Below are 15,560 nucleotides of genomic sequence, written 5' to 3' on the forward strand. Positions count from 1 at the left end.
AATTCTGTCCAGTAAGTACACTACAAGGCTAAGACTAGGTTTAAGACAGCATTTAAAAAACTGGGTTTCTTCAACAGAAGATAAGAGAAGGCGGGTCTCTTTTTAGACAGTTAAAGTGGGATAGAAATAAATATAATAATAAAAAGAGGAGAAAGGGAAGCAAAGAGGGCTTATTGGTGCTAGTTGGACATAATGACAAGTGTTACACTTTGAGTAAGCTCGAGTACAAGTCTCCTCTCAACTATAGCGTTCCAGCTAAGACATCAGAACAAGGCATTCCAGGAAAAACTGGTGAAGCTGAAGCATTTTGGCAAAGCCCACTAGCAATGTAGTCTTCTATCTGGGTGTTTACATCATGGCTGGGTAACATGCTATCTAAAGGCCATTTTGCCCTAAAATGTCCCTTGGGGAGTGGAGGGGGAGGGGGCATTTCCGCCATGTTTGGGTCCCACCCAGAGCGAATTTAGGCGAAGGGGAGAGAGCCTTTATTGAAACAAGAATTGGACATCCACTCACTTCCTGTTGTTAAAAAAAGTATCTCTCAGAAAAAAAGTCTTTCCCAAACATGGCAATATTGCTCCTTTGTGTTGTAAAGGCATTTTTTGGCTTAAAATTATTAATTTTTTAAAGTGGGATTGGGTACATTTGCATTTTCCTGAGGGGTGAGGACAGTTGACAATCGATGCTGTCGTGATTAGTCATATTGTGGATATCAGAGAATCAATAAAAACAACATTCTCATTTACTTGACTAGATATTTTCTAAGATTCCGGTGAATACTAAAGACCACCCCCTCCCCAACTCCAATTTGGTCAGTGCAAAACTTTATTCACATGAAGCAGAACTAACTTGAATTGATTCATACTTACCTAGGAAGAGTAAACAAGAAAACAGATGCCACATTGCACATCACGTGTCACAAATTTAGAAAAGCATTGCTGAAAACTACAGAAATCAGCTTCCTTGAGAAAATACTGGAACTTGCTAGGATGCTTACGTAGGTGCCACCTAACTTTTAAGACACAAAGTTGACAAAATTTCTGTTCCAAAACAACATAGAAAAGAACCCTAAAGAAATGTATACCAAAAGGCAAAAAGCACAGGTCATGGGAGTAAAAATAATCTATATATATAAAAGAGTGATGGCATCAGGGCAGTGGACAAAACAACAGGCCCCCAACCTCAAAATTTGACAACACAACCCATCATCCACGCCTCAAGGTTGATACAACAAAAAGAAAAGAAAAATAAAGTCCTAATTAGAGGGAGAGCAATATTTTTTTTATCCAATTGCTGCCAGGTTAGAGGGCTAATCTCTGCCCACTTGGTTGCCTAGCAACCAGCCAAGGGACAGCCAGGTTTCAGTTAGGGGACAGGCAGATTTAGGCCTCACTTAGGCTTCTTCTGCAGATTATCAGATTTGCACTGGATTATATGGCAGTGTAGACCCAAGGCCCTTCCACACAGCTATATAACCCATTTATAATCTTATATTATCTGCTTTGCACTGGATTATCTGGACTCCACACTGCCATATAATCCACTTCAGTGTGCATTTTATACAGCTGTGAAGAAGGGGCCTCAGATAATCCAGTTCTGAGCAGATAATATAAGATTAGAAATATACAGTAGAGTCTCACTTATCCAATGTAAACAGGCCGGCAGGATAAGTGAATATGTTGGATAATAAGAAGGGATTCAGGAAAAGCCAATTAAACATCAAATTAAACATACAAATTAAGCACCAAAACATCATATTATACAACAAATTTGACAGAAAAAGTAGTTCCATGCGCAGTAATGCTATGTAGTATTTACAGTAGAGTCTCACTTATCCAACACTCGCTTATCCAACATTCTGGATTATCCAACGCATAATGTCATAAAGTCAATGCTTTCAATATATCGTGATATTTTGGTGCTAAATTCATAAATACAGTAATTACTATATAGCATTACTGTGTACTGAACTACTTTTTCTGACAAATTTGTTGTCTAACATGATGTTTTGGTGCTCAATTTGTAAAATCATAACTTAATTTGAGGTTTAATAGGGTTATCCTTAATTCCTCATTATCCAACATATTCGCTTATCCAACGTTCTGCCGGCCCGTTTATGTTGGATAAGTGAGACTCTACTGTACTGTATTTACAAATTTACCACTAAAATATCACAATGAATTTAAAACACTGACTACAAAAACATTGATTATGAAAAGGCAGACTGTGCTGGATAATCCAGAACATTGTATAAGCGAATCTTGGATAAGTGAGATTCTACTTTAATATGAAATAATTACTGGGATAGAATAATGCAGAACAATATAATCTCTAAAACCAGGACAGTAAATAAGCAGGGGAATTCCAGACAGGAAACAATCAGGGCCAGCTAACACCTCCCAACAAAGTATTCCCATCATCAAAGTCTGGCAAATCCTGTTTTCTCAGGGCCACAGACAGTAGAAGCACATAAAATATTGCAAACAACACCACTCTGAAAACAAGGGAATTCCAAACAGGAAAGAATCAGGGCCAGCTAACACCTCCCGACAAAGTATTCCCATCATCAAAGTCTGGAAAATCCTCTGTTTTCTCAGGGCCACAGACAGTAGAAGCACATAAAATATTGCAAACAACACCACTCTGAAAACAAGGGAATTCCAGACATGAAACAATCAGGGCCAGCTAACACCTCCCAACAAAAAATTCACTCAGGGAGGAAGCAGCCAGGCTTTAAAGCTGCAAGGCCATTACATCCTAATCATTTTTCCTAATTGCAGCATTCATACTTGCCTCCAACAGACAAAAAAAAAACCAATCAGAAATATTGTATATTCACAACCTTTAGGAAATAATATCCCCTTATGGCGCAGCATGTTAAAGCGCTGAGCTGTTGAACTTCTGGACTGAAAGGCCACAGGTTTGAATTGGGGGAGCGGAGAGAGCCCCCACTGTTAGCCCCAGCTTCTGCCAACCCAGAAGTTCGAAAACATGCAAATGTGAGTGCATCAATAGGTACTGCTCCGGCGGGAAGGTAACGCCGCTCCATGTAGTCATCCCACATGACCTTGGAGGAGTCTACGGACAACGCCGGCTCTTCGGCTTAGAAATGGAGATGAGCACCAACCTCCAGAGTAAGACACGACTGGACTTAATGTCAGGGGAAAACGTTTACCCTTTACCTTAACTACCACCAATTCCTCAATACTTTATTTCCCAGACCACCAGACTTCGCCACAGCAACGCGTGGCCGGGCACAGCTAGTATAATATATAGGTGATAGACTGAGAGACAAACCAACATACAATCTTTTCTCCAGAAAAGTTTTCTATTCAGCATTTACTTTTGATATGTATTCTCCATATCTGACAGCTATCCAAGAGAAATAGACCAAAATATACAGAAACTGATTGTTCTTAAGAAAGAAAATCAGTTTTGGCCATGTTTTCCACATTAGATTGAATATTGCAAAGTTTGGTTTGTTCTAATGAGTTTTCTTTTTCTTCTGTTCACATAGCCTGCAGCAAAGTGCCATTCCTTTAACACAGTTTGTGACAGGCAACAATGAATTTAATTATCAGGTTGTCATAAAAGGCACTGCTGTTGACAGATGTTACAAAGTTGGCCTCCAAACAATCAGGAAAACTGTTTTGACACTTATTCCTTTTTGAGAGCATGAATTAACTTAGGTTCTCCCATCTTCACATTCTTCATGGTTGACGCCATCTTATCAACTACCTAATAAATTCCCTGCTCTGTCCACACTTTCAAAAAACATTTCTTAATTTCACATACCATCCATATCTACACCACCTTAAGCTTGGCAGCATTTGCACTAATGAAAACACATTTTCTCAATAGCTTTTCTTATACTTTTATTGTTGTTGCTTAAATATTTCCCCAAAGTCTGGGTAAAAATGCAATTCATTTTGGTGGGGCCTGAACCTGATTGTATTTATGATTTTAAACCTTATATTATCTTGCTTTAAAAGTTGTTGATTACTATTACACAGCACAATCCAATGCATGTTAATAGGAAAGAAATCACACTGATCTTGGTGATTAATATACTTCAACAAAACAATTAATATATTTTTAATTCATTTTTATTAGAAAAGAAAGAAAAAATAAAAAAAGAAAAGAAACAGAAATAACCAATATATATATATACACAAATCTGCAAGTATTTTTCTTTTACAATAAAAGTGGGGGAACATAAACAATAAAGGAAAGTATATTTTTGATAGTTATTGCTGGTAAAATTCTGTCCCACTTGTGTCCATTTTACCTTTTGATAAACATGGGGATTCTTTACAAATATATGTGTTTCACTTTTTTTATAGATCTTCACAATAACAATATTTCTCTTGTATACATGCATATAAATATGCACACATGGACTTCCAAAAAGCTTCCAACCCTTTCTCGCAGTGCCTAAAAAAAAAGTAGGATCAAGCCTTCCTATATGACTACAGCTCTACCAGCTCTGTAGCTTCTTCTTAAGTATCAGAGCTATTCATAGATGCCCTATCACTTTGCCTCGTTTTATCACAATGGACCGTTTCAAAAGACAGATCACCTGTGAGAGTGAATGAATTCAGAAAACAATAGGTATAAAAGAGTTTCACTCTTGCAGTTGAAGATTTCTGGCACAAAACCAGGCTTTACAGATATGTACAAATGTATCCTTTTTATCTGTGAAATATTGGGTAATAAATGTACATAAGTGACATATACAGTACAGTCTCACTTATCTAACATAAACAGGCCAGCAGAACATTGGATAAGCAAAAATGTTGGATAATATGGAGGGATTAAGGAAATGCCCATTAAACATCAAATTATGTTATGATTTTTACAAATTAAGCACCAAAACATCATGCTTTACAACAAATTGATAGAAAAAAGCAGTTCAGTACACGATGTTATATAATTACTGTATTTATGAATTTAGAACCAAAATTTTGCTATTTATTGAAAAATTGACTACAAAAACATTGACTACTAAAAGGCAAACTGCGTTGGATAATACAGAACCTTGGATAAGCGGAGCTTGGATAAGCAAGACTCCACTGTATGTATGTGTGTGTATATATATATATATAACCTATTTTGATGTTTAACCTATTTTGATGTTTAATAGGCTTTTTCTTAATCTCTCATTATCCAACATATTCGCTTATCCAAAGTTCTGCCGGCCCGTTTATGTTGGATAAGTGAGACCCTACTGTAGTAGCCTGTAATGAAAGGAACAAAGCATTGACATCTCCAGCCCATCCTCTGTTTGGATATCCACCAGCAAGCCAATGCCTTAAATCAAGAAATAGCTTCCTAAGATCTACAGAGATATTCACAGGAACACTTCAGTAAGTAAGAGTCCAAAGTGGCAGATTAAAACCTGGGACCTCAATCAGTACCAGATGAGAAATTTCCCTCTGGGCAAACTGATGACTGGGTGACTTGGAAGGCGCTAAACAGACTGTGCTCTGGAACCATGAGATACAGAGCTAACCTTAAGAAACGGGGCTACAATGAGGTTCTTCTCAGCAAGCCTGGCTGATCTCCTCAACTGAGCATTTTTTCCCTTTCCGCTTAAGCGGCTGAGGGGGAAAAGGATGGGGCCTGAGGCTGCTAGGAATGGTGGGAGTCGAAGTCCAGAACACCTGGAGGGCCCAAGCTGGCTCAGGTCTGGATTAGAGACTTCCATTTCAACTCATTTTGTACCTAAAAGGGTAAATATAACAGACAAAAAGGAGCGAGACCCAACCAGGCTGTCAAGGAAAAGGAGCTGCCGTTGTCTCCTGTTTCCTCAGAAAGCGCCACTTCCGAGAGACACAATTGCGATCAATACAAGTGCGGGGGGAGGGGGAGAGCGCATGCGCACACGCCCCCTCTCTTTTCCCCTCCCCCGCCCTCTCCTTTTGCCTGTTTCTGTCCCATCTCCTTCCCTTTCTCCAACCGGGATTCAAGGAGGGGCGTTGTCATCCCGCCCGCGCGCACGCTCGCGCTCGTTTTTTTTCCCCCTGACGTAGTGGAAAAAACTGCGCGCGGCTCTCTCTCTTCCCCCCCCCTCCCACCCGGATTCTCCTTGACAAGGCTACAGCGCCATCTGGCGGCCGCCTCTGACACTCCAGGCTCATTCTGACCAACGGGCACGCGCGCTTCCAGCGGAAGGGCGGAGACTTCGGGAAACGTTAAACTAAGAATGACGGTTAAAGGAAGAGGGAGGGAGAGCGAGAGAGCGCGCATGCGCAGAGGGCGGTGCTTGACGGGAACGCGTCATCATCACGGTCACGTGGGAAGTAGTGTCATTAAGGCTTGGTTCATATGGGAACGGGGCGTCTGGCGTGGAGGCAGGAGGGTAGGGAGATGCAAGTTCAGTAGTTTATTGACTGCATATTTTTCAATTACAAGAAGTCTCCAAGTTACATACCACTCCTAGTTACAAATGGTTTGGGAGACAATCGGAAGTGAGAGAAATTTGCCCCTAGGAAGGAAAATTCACTCATGAAAAGAGTTATGGTACAAAGATGTCTCCAGTGAAGCATTATTGCCAATCCTTTTTTGCATGACAACCCAATTTTTTCAAAATTCAATTGTCACAAGGACAGAAAATGAAGGGAACTTGAACAGGGGCACAGACAACAAAACAAATATTAACTCTTTCTGAAACTTTAAAAATATGCTGGTGTTACACGTAAAAATGTACCTGTTATGACATACATTACATACATCAACTAAAAAACTTAAGACCAAATCTACAGAACCTATCTTGTTCATAACCTGGGGATTGCCTGTACTGAAGGATCTGGAACTAATTGGATAGGCAGATGGAGTGGCTTTATTTAAGGAACGTGATGACTAGTTTGTGCTTCAGTTGCTGTTATAATACCTAGTTCTCTGCTATTTGTGGATAGAGTTGTATGTACTTGGGGCTCTTTTAATAGTGGTTCTTATTGCAAAGCTTAGTGTATTCTTTATCAGTCTTTTCCTTGAATAATATAGTGTAAAATAGAGAGAATAGGAAAAAGCTACAATGGTTTCTGTGAGGTTTTTTTTTAAGAACAGAAGATTTATTTATTTATGGGATTTGGTTAAGACAAGTCAATTATCCACTAGGTGGCAGTCATAGAGCCCATTCAGGTTGAATACACTAGTAAATGTGCAGGAGACATATTCTGGTACAGAAAAAAAACTTGTAGCATTCATCTGTAAGGACAAGAAGATAGACTGCAGTTTCTTTACTTTCTTTAAGCATGTTTCTGCTCATAGACATATGGCAGTGGTTCTCAACCTGGGGTCCCCAGATGTTTTGGGCCTTCAACTCCCAGAAATCCTAACAGCTGGTAAACTAGCTGGGATTTCTGGAGATTGTAAGCCAAAAACATCTGGGGACCTCAGGTTGAGAACCACTGATCTAGAATTAAGCTCATACCTTGCTACATATAAACCTGTGACACTAAGGATCACCATTTATGAACATAGATATTAATAGAATACAGGTGGGGCAATATGCACCCTTCCAGCTGTTGTTTGACTCCAGCTGAATCACATCTCCCACCATTGTTAATATCAGTGGTTCTTGACCTGTGGGTCCCCAGGTGTTTTGGCCTACAACTCCCAGAAATCCCAGCTAGTTTACCAGCTGTTAGGATTCCTGGGAGTTGTAGGCCAAAAACATCTGGGGACCACAGGTTGAGAACCACTGATCTAAGGGATGTCAAACTTTTGATTTGTGATTTCATTGAACTTCTTAGCAACTCTCCATGTGGAAAGATAAAGCAGTAAGACACTGTTTCCTTTTCTCGCCTCTTATCAATTTAACATTGCAATTCTTAAATTGTCAAGAAGGTTGCAGACATCCCTCCCCATTACCTTCGATTGCCATTCTGCTGGCTACTGAGTGGGAGGGAGGCAGCCAGCCGGGTACAACTACATAGTGTCTTATTTATTACATCTTATTTATCTTATGTAGATTTTAATCCTTAGGACAAATTAATATTTTTAAGCTGCTCTGAGTGCCTTTGTGACTGATGAGCAAAGCAAAAGGTCTATAAATAATAATAATAAAAAATCCAAGTTAACAAGAACTGTAATGCAGCTACTGAACATGTATGTTACCAGCAACAACATTAGCCAAATGTTTTGTTTTTGGCAATTATGATAAAAGCAGCACACACAGTTACTGGAGAGTACTTCACTTTAGACTAGAGCTATGAAGACTGCCATGCATATTTTGCCATGCTTTCTATAAATCTATTACCAATTTCCATTCATTCATTAAAACACCCCACAAACTTGGCTAGAACACACAAACTCTGTCTCCATTTATGTGTGCATGTAACTGCCTGCTGATCAAGTGATAAAACTAATCACATTCCTAGCCTTTTGTTTAATTTATAAGAACAGTCTTCACTATTCTGACATTAAGAAATAATGTTCTTGTGTATTGTGCTGAATTTTATGCACGTGTTGTCATTTTAAAAATTTGACCAATACGTGATTGTTGGAATAGATTGCATGATTTTTTATATGTGATCTGGGCATGGTATGGCCATTTGCCATCTTGCATTTAGGAAAAATAGTACATTTTACGATTTTACTGTATTTTGAAACAGATTCAAGATTACTGTCGAAATAACTACTAAAATAAACTTAGGGGATCTAAAAGTGCAATTTCAATACAACACAAGGTTGTGAAGACATAATTGTTTAATTTGAGGTAAAAATGTGTTGTCGAAGGCTTTCATGGTTGGAATCACTGGGTAATAAATATAATTCATCAATTGCATTAAATTATTTCCATAAAGAAAAACAGATTTTAAAAATTAATATAGATAAAATAAATATGATAGTATCTCTTGAGTTAGAATGTTGATGCAGTGGTCAATAAATGGTTCTGACTCTACTGCTTCTGAAGGAACAGGTTCATAGTGGGTCTATTCCTGAAGCAATCTCTGTTGACCAGTTCATATAACATCTGACATATAACAATTTTGCTGAAAAACTTGCACTTTCTGCCCATATGAGACTGGACTAAATTTACAGTTAATACTAGTGTACAACTAAAGCCTACATTATTTGAGAGACTGTATCTCTTGTACTCCTCCCTTTTGGGAGACTGTTTAGATAATTCTGCATATTATCTGAATTCATCTGATGACCACACAAAAAGAGCATTTGGAATAATTACGCATCTTGAAGCAAGAGATGCACCAACAATTATGACCTTTGATTATTATTGAAAATGTTTCTTTCAGCCAAACTTTACTGGCTTAATTTTTATTAATCAAATAGCTTGATGGTAGCTACTCTATGCTTATATGAGCAGAATAAGCTATATTGAAATGCTGTAGCACTTCTTGAAATTGAAATAAATGTTGAGCATAAGCATAAATGGGGAATAAATAAATTTCACCATAGTAGACATGTAGAATAATCACAGGATGCCTTAAACCTATACCTGTTGATAAACTCTCTGGCATTGCCCCCCCCCCCCCCGATGTGCGAAGGGAAGTTGCTGCTAATTGTGAGAGAAATAAGGTCGAACATTGCGAAAGCCATCCACTGTATGACTATCAGCCCTCTCCCAGTAGACTCAAATCAAGGAAAAGCTTCATGAGAACCACCACTCCTCTTGATGTTCCCCCAGCAACAGCAAGAGTATCCCTCTGGGCAGCTAAACTAGGCAATTCCAACTGGATGCCCCCCCCCCCCATGAGGGTCTGCCTCCAGGGGCAAATCAAGAATGGGCAACTTAAAAGTCCCTAAGAAGCGGAGTGGGCAGATCAAAAGACAACCTGCAAGATGGCACTACCTGAAGGAATCCTCCACCTTGTGTGACTGTGGAGCTGAACAAACAACTCCTCATATGTATGCTTGCCCACAATGCCCTGCCTCATGCATAGAGGAGGAGTTGTTTAAAGCTACGGACAATGCGATTGCTGTTGCCTGCTTTTGGTCCAAAACTATTTAGCTGTTTGTGATTCCTTTATTTTATCACTTTTAAACTTATTTATTATGCAATGCTTTTGACACGAAATAAACCATAGTAAACAAGACTGTGATCAGGTGCATTTGATGTCCATGTTCTCATTGTTGGTGCACAAGTTCAAGGCCTCAACTACTATAGACAAGCTTTAGACTGGACACAGCACCTTAAAAAGAGAACTTTTGCTTGTAAAATAGGATCCACCACCATTTAGTGTCTTTAAATCATGGACACAGGCTTTCCCTGGAACTGCTATTTGAAATCCTTTTAACAGAACAGTGAATTTTCTTAATTATATGTCTGGATGCAAAATGTGTTTTCTCCTTGGAAAATCTGTGCTCTGTCACTGAGTACTAGGACTCCCTTGATCAGTGGTTCTCAACCTGGGGTCCCCAGATGTTTTTGGCCTTCAGCTCCCAGAAATCCTAACATCTGGTAAACTGGCTGGGATTTCTGGGAGTTGTAGGCCAAAAACATTTGGGCACCCCAGGGTGCGAACCACTGCCCTTGATGTTTCACCTCTTAAATTTAAAAGGTTTATTTTACTGTAAGCAAGGACAGCCCAATACATTTTGCCACCTAGAAATATCTTCCATGTAGATCTTTCTCCTAAGATTATGAGAGTAGTCCCTAGCTGTTTTGGGACCATTTATCCCTTTTTCAGCATGATATATTATAGGTGAGGTGATCCTGAGTGACTATACTGGAGCAGCAAATAACTAAATTTTAAGATTGATATCTGTTGATGTCTTTCTATTACTGTAATTGATGTTGCACTTGCAAATATCCAGTTCCAGACATGGCTAGAATACAGCAGTGTATAATATACAATTGAACAAATATGATATTGTTTATACAGCTGTAAAACTGAATAGAATGCAGTGTTTTGATAGAATTATATAGATGAAAGGGGCCCTATAAGCCATCAGATCCAACCCCCTGTTCAATGCAGGAACTTCAGCTAGAGCAGTGGTTCTCAACCTGTGGGTCCCCAGATGTTTTGTCCTTCAACTCCCAGAAATCCTAGCTGCCGGTAAATTGGATGGGATTCCTGGGAATTGTAGGCCAAAACACCTGAAGACCCACAAGTTGAGAACCACTGAGCTAAAGCATCCTTAATAGGTAGCAATCTACCCTCTTTTTGAAGATGTCCAGAGAAAAGAGACACCCATCACTGTTCTAGGCAATTGGTTCCATTGCTGAAGTAATATTACTGTTCCTCCTAATGTTCAACTGAAGTCTCCTCTCCTGTGACTTAAAACAGTTCTCTTTCTACCCTCTGGAACACCCGACAACAAACTTCTATTATGTTACAGCCCTTTAAATATTTAAAGTTTGTACTCTATCACCTCTTCGCAAGGCTGAACATGCCCAATTCCCTCACTCTTTCCTCATATCTTTTGTTCTCTGTAGATCAGGGGTCCCCAAACTTTTTAAACAGGGGGCCAGTTCATGATCCTTCGGACCGAACTATAGTTGGCCACGGAGCAATAATAATTAATAAATAATAATAATAATAATAATAATAATAATAATAATAATAATAAAGAGGGTTGGAAAAGACCCTTTGGGCCATTGAGTCCAATCCCCTTCTGCCTTTGTGCACCGAAAGCACAAACAAAGCACCCCTGACAGATGGCACCCAGAATCAATGTTAATAATAATAATAATAATAATAATAATAATAATAATAATAATAAAGAGGGTTAGAAGAGACCCCTTGAGCCATTTAGTCCAATCCCCTTCTGCCTTTGTGCACCAAAAGCACAAGCAAAGCACCCCTGACAGATGGCACCCAGAATCAATGTTAATAATAATAATAATAATAATAATAAAGAGGGTTAGAAGAGACCCCTTGAGCCATTTAGTCCAATACCCTTCTGCCTTTGTGCACCAAAAGCACAAGCAAAGCACCCTTGACAGATGGCCACCCAGCCTCAATGTTAATAATAATAATAATAATAATAATAATAATAATAATAATAATAATAATAATAATAACAATGTGACTGACAAAGTTCTGGAACACAACTCACCAGACATCACAGTTGTGGAAAAGAAAAAGGTTTGGATCATTGATGTTGCCATCCCAGGTGACAGTCACATTGACGAAAAACAACAGGAAAAACTAAGCCGCTATCAGTACCTCAAGATTGAACTTCAAAGACTCTGGCAGAAACCAGTACAGGTGGTCCAGGTGGTGATCGGCGTACTGGGTGCCATGCCAAAAGATCTCAGCCGGCATTTGGAAACAATAGACATTGACAAAATTACGATCTGCCAACTGCAAAAGGCCACCCTGCTGGGATCTGCGCGCATCATCTGAAAACACATCACACAGTCCTAAACACTTGGGAAGTGTTCGACTTGTGATTTTGTGATATGAAATCCAGCATATCTATCTTGTTTGCTGTGTCATAATAATATAATAATAATAATAATGGTTGTAAGAGAAGAAGAGACCCCTTGGGTCATTTAGCCCAACCCCCTTCTGCCCTTGTGCTGTGGGGGCCGGATAAATGGCTTTGATGGGCCGCATCCGGCCCCCGGGCCTTAGTTTGGGGACCCCTGCTGTAGATCTTACGGTATAATCCTGTTGGCCTTCTCTAAAGCTGCTCCAGTTTGTCTATATCCTTCTTAAAGTGAGGTATCTAAAACTGAATGCATCATTCCAGATAAAGCCTTATTAGTGCAGAATATAGTGGGATTATTGCATCCTTTGAGTTGAAATTTATGATTCTGCTCATACTGGCTAAAATATTATTTACCTTCTTTACTTCATCACACTGCTGGATCATGTTTAGCCTATGATCAACCACAATCTTCTGCTTATATTACACTGGAGCTAGGCCTATCTGGATTTTTCACCAAGCACTCTTTAGGTTTACCTCACCTATAATGTCTTATTCTGAAGAAGAGCCTTTCCTGCAGCACTAATGTCCTACAATTTTTGGAAGTAACTACTAGAGTCCATTCCAAGGTTTAAGGATGGGAGGGAAGCAGAATAACAATAGAAAATAGCACTGATAATGGACATGACTGATCCATGACATCTGGATCTGCCATCCAAGGCAATTTGTAATATGAAGGCCAAGTAAAATCTCTACATTAGTAGTTTAAACTGTATTAGCCACTCCGTGGCCCATTCTTGGATCAAAAATGTGGATGTAATGATTGCCAAAATACTGATTTTAAAACAAATTAAATAGCAAAATCTATTCACTTGCTTTACTGCATAGAATATCCCTTGGCTACCTTTGAATAATTTTTGCTAGCTTCTATAGAATGTTGTTCCTGTAGGGATTAAAGAAGCTGCACACTTTATCATCCTTTATCTTCTCAACTGCCTTCTTCTGGCACACAACTTTGGAAACTTAAGATTCTGTATCACAGTGACTAAAGCAAAATTTCAGTCAGGTGCTTCCATTCCCCCCAATACTTTTTATATCATGAAATCACATCTTACCTGCACATGCATTTTGTAGTCTTTCAGTGTCTTCTGATTGTGATCACTGCAACCAATGACAGGAGGAAGGTGGCCTTTATTGCTGATGTTGTGATGTCTATCTCCTCTTGCTTGAAAAAGGTATGTTTTGTACATACTTTCCAAGACTGTCTCATTCACTGGTAGCTCTGTAAAAATATCTTCATCATCTTCTTGATCTTCTGATGAATAAACATCTATATTTGTCATCTCATCGATCTGGAATACACAGTTATTACTGGGTGATGACAATTTGATGTCTAAACAGCTACCAGTATTTTGCTTGTTAAAAAGATCAATTTCATTATTTCTGTCTGGTTTCTCATCAGAGCTTAATTTAGGAAGAAGATGAGAAGGAGGCTGAGTTTGATCACCCATTCCATTGTGATCTGAGGGATACAGTAATTTTCCATCAGTCTGATTTTCTTTAGACGTTCCATCTGTATATAGAGAATCAATATCTGTGGTGAATTCCATAGATATTTCATTGTAAGTCAAATGAGAAAGAAGCACTGGATGTGAACTGTTTTTCTGAAAATGGCAGTGGGTCTTCACTTTGTTTTCATCCTTTATTTCTGCTGAAGTCTCAAGTAGCTTGTCAGAATTGGCAAGTGCAGGACAAGACGATTTACTGATTTGTTGAGTTTCCATTCTTACAAGTTTCATCCATCAGGCAAGGCCAAATCCAATTGCATTTCCAGATGTGATTTGTATTATGATTTCTTATGAAGTTTTTCATTTATTTATTAGGACTTAAACCTTTTCTCTGTTATGTAGAGAATCATGAATATTATCCAAGATTTCTTTGTTCCTGAAATACATAATAGTTTGTTAGAAACATTAATGTATTTAACCGTTCTAGTAAAACTGCAGAATGAATTTAATATTGAAAATAACAAATCTTCAGGGACAAACTTGATGCACGTAAGCATATGCAGAAATGCATATAAACGCATATTTAAAAGAATGTTTAATTATCACATTGAGACCTGATCCTGTACTACTTGCATATCCCAACTTTCCATTATAGACTATGATGATCAGAATGTCTGAAATCAACAGCAAATTTAATACAAAGTATCTTGAATCACCTGGCAATAAGCTAATTGTCATTTTTGAAATTTGTTTTTAAAGGAAACCAGATTTTGTATACAAAGTTCGTAAATTATTACATTTCACATATTTTAATTACAGAATCATTGTATGTGGATTTCTTCGCATACTTTAGTTACCATTTCATACCTATTTTAAAAATAATAATATAAGCATTGGTTTTTAAAAAACTTGTTCACTGCCAAGCTTGAAAGTATAACCTGACCAAAGAAACAGCAAATGATTTTTAACAAATAGCTTCGACCTACAAAGCTTGTTTTTTCCAGTCATGGTGTTATAGACTCTTTAAAGGCTCCTGATTATTAATGGAAAGATTTTATTATTACTAAGAGGAATAAATATAAATAGAAAGATAGGAACTTAGAAAACAGAAATAATATGTTTGTCATGGATGGTTTTACCTTCCCTGTTCTGCAAGAAAATCCCAAATTCAAGTTTTCCATGGGTGCAAGAGCAGAAACCAAGCAGCTAGAAAATCTTCCAAATGTTGGGGCAGAATAGAAAAGGACACAAATAGATCTTTAACAGAAAGCTTGCTACACAGGAACTCTCTGTCAACAGAAGTATGTGTGAGAATCCCTGAGGCTAGAACAGCCTTCTGCAAGCACTGGCCAAATTGTTCTGAGAAAAAGGCAGGAAGGAGGGAGAGAGGGAGAAAGAGCAAGCATGTTGGGAAAGGACAAAATATATTTCAGAAATATAATCCAGTTCTCATCCTTCACATGGTGTCAGGCACCTATACTTCACCTTCTTTCTTTTCACATGAAACACATCATTAGTTTTGTTTCTGCCAAGTTTTAGAAAGAAAATGGACTGATACTTTCATTTAATATATTTATTTTGAAATGTTCTGGTAAAATGGAGTTGTATTGTAAAACTGTGTTATGTATACAGACAAATGCAGCCTGGCACTGTGGAATATATTGGTTTGATTTTTATAGTACTGATGTCCTCCAACTACGTGGTGAAAAA

The 15,560-nt window shown here is 38.4% G+C and overlaps 1 protein-coding gene across 1 annotated transcript in view; it reads right to left on the reverse strand.

Moving 5' to 3' along the window:
• Positions 1–15,136, reverse strand: part of stard13 (StAR related lipid transfer domain containing 13) — a 272,259-nt gene extending 257,123 nt beyond the window's left edge. Inside the window, exons 1-2 of the mRNA XM_062974708.1 lie at positions 14,990–15,136; positions 13,458–14,286 (exon numbers count right to left, since the gene is read on the reverse strand). Coding sequence (XP_062830778.1) covers positions 13,458–14,141 — 684 coding nt within the window. The 5' untranslated portion in view covers positions 14,142–14,286; positions 14,990–15,136. The remainder of the gene's footprint in view (positions 1–13,457; positions 14,287–14,989) is intronic.
• Between the last annotated feature and the right edge of the window lie 424 nt (positions 15,137–15,560).

The sequence above is a fragment of the Anolis carolinensis genome, chromosome 3, assembly GCF_035594765.1.
Source record: "Anolis carolinensis isolate JA03-04 chromosome 3, rAnoCar3.1.pri, whole genome shotgun sequence".
Classification (NCBI taxonomy): domain Eukaryota; kingdom Metazoa; phylum Chordata; class Lepidosauria; order Squamata; family Dactyloidae; genus Anolis; species Anolis carolinensis.